Source organism: Sinocyclocheilus rhinocerous, unplaced genomic scaffold, assembly GCF_001515625.1.
Source record: "Sinocyclocheilus rhinocerous isolate Xijiao unplaced genomic scaffold, SAMN03320098_v1.1 scaffold1812, whole genome shotgun sequence".
In the NCBI taxonomy this organism is placed as follows: domain Eukaryota; kingdom Metazoa; phylum Chordata; class Actinopteri; order Cypriniformes; family Cyprinidae; genus Sinocyclocheilus; species Sinocyclocheilus rhinocerous.
In genome coordinates this window covers 390,692-397,590 of record NW_015670626.1, presented here as the reverse complement: position 1 = coordinate 397,590, position 6,899 = coordinate 390,692, and the positions used below count along the sequence as shown (strand labels likewise).

The following is a 6,899-nucleotide window of genomic DNA, read 5'->3' as shown; positions in this document are numbered from 1 at the left end:
TAATATTTGGCCACATGCAGAAACTTTTATTTTGAAATCGAGATGTACAATAAATGGCATATTTAGACATTGATTGATGTATTCTCCTGTGTTGGCAAAGGTTTATAAATGATTTACGTTACAAATCTAGTGAGATAATGCACACTGTTTTTCCAGATGAACGTTAAGCAATTCAAATTCACAGCATATGCGGAGGAAGCGTTTAGCCCCTTTCACACATACAGTACTGGTAAATTACCGGTAAGTTACCATTAATAGATCATGTGTGAACAGGACCTTTTCAAAAATCCCGGTAAATTTGTTCTGGCAATCATATCGTTCTTATGGAGATGGCGTGATTACTCTGAGCTGTTTACAAAGCTCTCACAGTGCCGGAGAACTTTAAGCCCTGATATTAGCATTATAATTAATAATAATAATAATAATATACATTTAATTTATTATGAAACACTTTACATGTACACTTTACAAAAATATTTTAGTTACATTTTCTTATTGATTCCTTATTATTTTTTAATTGATACAGTAAATAAACAAACAAACAAACCTGTTTCCCTGCTGTTTTCAACCAAAATAAAAGCTCTATGGTTTAATGTTTTAAATAAATAAATAAATATCAACAGTACAATTACATATTTGCTTTCAAACATTAACCCATACAGCTTTTATTTTTGTATACAGTTCAATGGTATTATACTGATATTTCTTCAATCAATAATACGTTTCTTTTTAATTAAATAATGCATATACAGTTTCTTGTTTCGGTAAAACATGTTTATAGCCACTAAACATTTTCTAGTCCCCAGCCATCGGCAGGTGTGTCATAATGTTATTTTTAGGCCCTGTATATGATGTCTGAATCTGGTCTGGATTGGCTCTTACCCACGTACTCCGGAGTGCCCATGATCTCCCTGATCTCCTGACTGCTGCTCACCAGCCTCGACAGACCGAAGTCCACCACCTTTATATCCCCGAGAGGAGACTCGCTGGTCAGGAGGATATTCTGAGGCTGAAGGAGAAAACACTCTCAGTAAAACTGCCAAACAATAAAGAATACTGCTCACAGAAACCTATAATCATGACGGGGATATAATTATATGTTTGTAATTCTGCTACTATAAATCACACACTTGTAGCTCTGGTGAATAAAGCCAGCGACTTAACACTGCTTTTGTGCTCCAGGGTCACATATGTATTCAGCCCACACAAATGTCCAGTCCATCAAACACCGCCCTCACGCCTTTAAAGACTTTTATTTGATTTTCAGCATTGCAGTATCAAGCAAGTGTGACTGGCGCTTTATCCTGACGTACTTTGAGGTCCAGATGCACCACGTTGTTCCCGTGAAGGAAGGAAACTCCCTCCAGGATCTGCTTCATCAGTCTCTTCACGTCTTCCTCTTTGAAGGCCTCGTCTCTGTCTGCCACACACTGGTTAAAAATCTCCCCTCCGGCAGCACTGGACATGCAGAGAAATAAACATACATTCGTCTTAAAACATAAACGTTCAAGAAATGGCTCACCCAAAATGTCACTACTTACTCACTGTGATATTTTTATGTGAAACGTAAAAGGAGAGATTTTGAAGAATCTTCACGCAGCTCTTTTCCATGTAACTTTAGTTAATAGTGATTATTCAGATTCTGACTCGAGTTCTCGAGTTACATCCCCAAGTCCATTTGGGGTTAGAAAGATATCATTAAATTAATACTTTTATTCATCAAGGACGCATTAAATTGATCAAAAGTGACAGTAAAGACATTTATAATGTTACAGCAGATTTCTATTTCAAATAAATGCAGCCTTGGTGAGCAGAAGAGACTTGTTTCAAAAACATAAAACAAATCTTTAACACAAATTTTTCTAAACTTTTCATTTATTTATTTTTATTACTATAATTATTATTTTTATTATATTATTATTACAATTTTTGATTCTTCAAAATATCATATCAGAGGAAAGCAAGAAATACAGGCTTGGAACAACAAGGGAAAGTAAATGAGATATTTTATTGCATCAGTCTTTAAAAAAAATGCTAATTTTCCCTTTTACACAACCTGTTTTTCTTCTAAATACGCAAGCTTTTCAGTTCACCAAACCGTTTCAGTATTGTGTTTATCCTGAGTTCTAATGACAGCAAATGGAAGATCAGCTGTTTAATCAGAAGTGATCATCATGTTCCCGGCCAGTGCTGGATGTGATTTTAAACACAGAGGAGCTGGTTTACCCCGAAACAACAAGGCAAAGGGCAGAGCAAATAACATTTCTAAAAATGTTTCTACAACCATGTAATTTCAACTACAGCACATTCAGAACAATGAATTCTCTCTCTCTCTTTTCTACAACCATGTAATTTCAACTACAGCACATTCAGAACAATGAATTCTCTCTCTCTCTTTTCTACAACCATGTAATTTCAACTACAGCACATTCAGAACAATGATCTCTCTCTCTCTCTCTCTCTCTCTCTCTCTCTCTCTCTGGACATGCCTGCAAGCAAAATAAACACTAAGCTTGTTATTTTGATCAACGAGCAATATCTAAATATAATAAACTACATCTAAAGTCTGATCCATACATGCTTTCTGCTTTGCTCCTCAAATGTCCATAGAATAGCAAATTAAACAGTTTTTTAAACGTCCCACAGGCTGAAAAAAACCCTAATCCAACGCGTTAAGCTTGATTTAATGTCAGCACAGGTAGTGGCTCATGTCCTCAGCATGCTCCCTTTCACATGTTGGCAGACAATGCCAACATGATGAACTCGATTAGAGACACACAGGGAAAGACAGAAGCCTCAGGCCAGAGTGTGTGTGTGTGTGTGTGTGTGTGTGTGTGGAGTTGATGTGAGGATGCTCTAAAGTCTGGCTTTCAAGGACACAATAAGATAATAAAACACACTGCATGCTGGCAGGCGATTCCCAATGTCCTGCGTTCCTGATCAGACAGCGTGATGAACTCGAATAGACACAGACAGGGAAAGACAGCGGCCTCAGGCCAGAGCTGGGTGTGTGTGTGTGTGTGTGTGTGTGTGTGTGTGGAGTTGATGTGAGGATGCTCTAAAGTCTGGCTTTCAAGGACACAATAAGATAATAAAACACACTGAGTTGGATGCCATGTTGTTTTGACAGCTTCAGTCTCAGATCTCTATAATATACCGATCCCTCCTTCAATGCCCAGTCGGTTCCGGGAGTAAAAATGCCATTCATTTTCACAACTGATAACCCTTTTAAGACAGACTTACTGTGAGCTCTGAGGTTAACTGATGGTATATGCTTTAGTTGAATCCATCAGTTTGCATTATTTCGACTTATGCTTAACAGCGAAATCCCTGGTGAAAAACTACATTTCCCATGATGCTCTAGAGAGAATTCCACCAATCAGAGAGCTGCAGAAATGAGTGCCAAGCTCTGCCCACTCCTATGAAGGAGAATACTCCTATATATTGTTTCTATATATACACAATCAACCACTTTAAATGACAGTTTTAAATATCTGCATTATTATTATGTCCTTTGCAATGGTTCATGGGATTGTAGTTCTTCACTAAAGCCGTTAAGTACACAGTCGTGTATCTTTGTCTTTTTGTCTGATTTCGAAATGTTTATTTTTTATTTTTGCTTGAGTCAGAGTCTGCACTGTTGTGATTCTCCTTGTAGCTGGCTGGTTTGGTTCATGGATTATAATGCTTTAACAAAGACGCTTTTATTTATTTTTTCCAAAAAAATGAATGGAAAAAGTACTTCCAGAACCCGCTGTCAGGCGGCTGCTTTCAAAGGCTCCTGTATTTGTGTGAGGTTTCTATTTACGTGTTTTTGCAGCTTCGAGCATAGTAACCAATCACAGATGTTTGTTGAGTGTCTGAACACAATATTTGGTATTTTTTTCCAGTCCGAATCCGCTCAATGCGCCAGAGTTGTTGAATCATTTCACTATAACCAATATATAAACACTGTGTACTGTGCAGTACAGACAGATACATTTTTGATTATAATGGTAGTTTTACTGGCATTGGTAGAGACAACTGAAGTTTTGGTACTGGGACAACACTAATAACTAATGTGAAGAAAATCCCATAATATCAGCACACCTTTCCTCAAATCCCAATCCCTCAACATCTCGAATTATGAGCAACAGTAACACTGATGCTCAAAACATCAGGCTTAACCGGCCATATCATTAACACCGCATCATGTTTTTCAGAGGCTTTACGATAAGCTCTGTATGACGGCGGAGACGTTTGTTTGTGTGGGATTAGACTGCAGACGTCCTCAAGTGTCCAAAACATAAGCCTGTGTGCGTGATTCTCCCTGTGCTTCCTGTAATCCCATAGGCTCTGAGATGCTTAGACTCACACTTACTGATTTTACATTTTATTTATATTTATATATATATATATATATATATATATATATGAATATATGTAAATGCAAAGTATGTCTTTTGGTTTTGACTGTGTATTACATGATTAAAAAAGGTTAAAAGGAGTTAATCTTAAAAAAAAAAAAAAATCATTCATTTAAACTCTAAACTAAAATACTTTTCTTTTATTATACTGTATATTAAAATGCTGAGATGCCTAAGTTGACAACACAAATGTTTATTTTTTTTGTAATAATAATGAACACTTTTTTTCATTATTTTTTTAGTAAAAATAATGAACAACCTTAGTCACTAAGAAATTGATTATTTCACTTTTAGTTTGTCATTTCAGTACTTCAACATTTCCTAATATTTAAGTTTTACACGTAACATTTACACTCTATTTCCGCTTTATTTCAATTACTGATTTTTAAAAAATAGTTTGTTAACCATGACCACAGATAAATACTCACACACACAAACCCGATTCTATTCTGTGAAATCTAAAGCAACGCTCAGGGTTTATAAAACAGTAAACCAGGACCGTCTTGTGACCCTCGTAACCCGAGCGAGACTGTCATTAACACCCGCACAGCTGTAAAACATCAGCTTTCAGAGGCTCTTCTGTCTGCCGTCCTCTAGAGATACGCGAAACTAAAGGCTGCTCTGTGCTGAACATCCAGCGGTGCCAAACCCGCTCCACAGCCTACAGAGAAACATAGCAGAAAAAAAACTGACATCCAGCCAGTGGATAACTAGGTCATGTTTTGGGACCGGATGAGGGTACGTCTGAGCGAATACTTCACTAATGCAATGCAGGGGTCAGCCCACACTAATCCACACACACACACACGCACGGACGCACGCACGCACACACACAAACTCTCACACTCACTCACTCACTCTCACACTCTCGCTCACACACACACTCTCTCACACACACACTCACTCTCACAAACCCTCTCACACACACACTCACTCTCACACACACTCACTCTCACACTCACACACTCACTCTCTCACACACACACTCACTCTCTCACACACACTCACTCTCACACACACACTCACTCACTCTCTCACACACTCACTCTCACTCTCACACTCACTCTCACTCTCACACTCACACACTCACTCTCTCACACACACACTCACTCTCTCACACACTCACTCTCTCACACACACACTCACTCTCTCACACACTCACTCTCTCACACACACACTCACTCTCTCACACACTCACTCTCTCACACACACACTCACTCACTCTCACACACACACTCACTCACTCTCTCACACACTCACTCTCACTCTCACACTCACTCTCACTCTCGCTTTTTCAAAAAACTTCATTCTGTGTGTTTTATTAGCTTGTTTACCCGTGGGGACCTCAATTTAGGTCCCCACCGTGACACGAGTCCCCATGAGTCTGTGTGTAGTCAGGTTTAAGTCCCCACCAGAATAGAAAAACAGGTACACACACACACAAAGTTTTCCTTTACATGCAAAGCCTGTTCTTCTGGATGGCGTTCACATTATAGATCAAACAGAGGGGTGAGCCTTTAACCACGATCTATTTCCAGAAGCTTTTCACTGTCAAATGACAAAAGCACACTGAGCCGGTCCGACTAAATCATTAAGACTGCATGAAAGGCTCCTCTGATGGGAGACGCTGTTAAAAGAAGCAAGGGTTTTACACGGAGCACAGCTGGAGAACCAGCGCTGATCAGCCTGTGTGGAGCTCAGCGAGCAGGCTGTTAAATATCATACGATATCACTCAGTACTGTTATTTAGGTTTGTCTGAATATGTTGATGATTACTTCAATTAATTTGATATTCCACATCTTGACCAATCGTCTCTTTCAAATAACTTGCAAACTTCAGTCTATATAAATGTATTATTAATAATAATCCTTTTTATTATTATTACATTATAATTATTATTAAAACGTATATACATAATAATAATAAAGTAAATAATAATAAAAATATTACTACTACTACTATTTCAAGTAATGTATTATTTATATTAATAATAATAAAATACATGCATTATATTACCATATAAAACATTTACACATTATTATTGTAAATAATTTAAATGTAAAACTCTACTACTACTACTACTAATTATAAGTTATTTAAATTAATAGTAATAACAATAAAATATTGTATTATATTACCATAAAAATAACAATTAAATTATTTATATCTAAAATATTACTAATTATAAGTTATTTAAAATTAGTAATATCAACAACAGAATATTGTATTCTATTACCATAGATACCATTTGCACATTATTACTACTAATTACAAATTATTTAAAGGAGTCATAGGATGCTACATGCACTTTTACAAGTTGTTTGAACTGAAATGTGTGTTGTCAGTGTGTGTACACAACCACCCTATAATGATAAAAATCCACCCAGCGGTTTTTTGTTAATCTACTAAAACCTTTACCCCTTTCTCAAATCGAGCCGATCTCCGATGCCTGTCTGTGTGACATCACACAAACAGGCCCCTCCCCTGATAGT

The 6,899-nt window shown here is 37.1% G+C and overlaps 1 protein-coding gene across 1 annotated transcript in view; it reads right to left on the bottom strand.

Moving 5' to 3' along the window:
- Positions 1-6,899, bottom strand: part of stk17a (serine/threonine kinase 17a) — a 43,033-nt gene that overhangs the window by 6,625 nt on the left and 29,509 nt on the right. Inside the window, exons 3-4 of the mRNA XM_016546267.1 lie at positions 1,314-1,458; positions 883-1,009 (exon numbers count right to left, since the gene is read on the bottom strand). Coding sequence (XP_016401753.1) covers positions 883-1,009; positions 1,314-1,458 — 272 coding nt within the window. The remainder of the gene's footprint in view (positions 1-882; positions 1,010-1,313; positions 1,459-6,899) is intronic.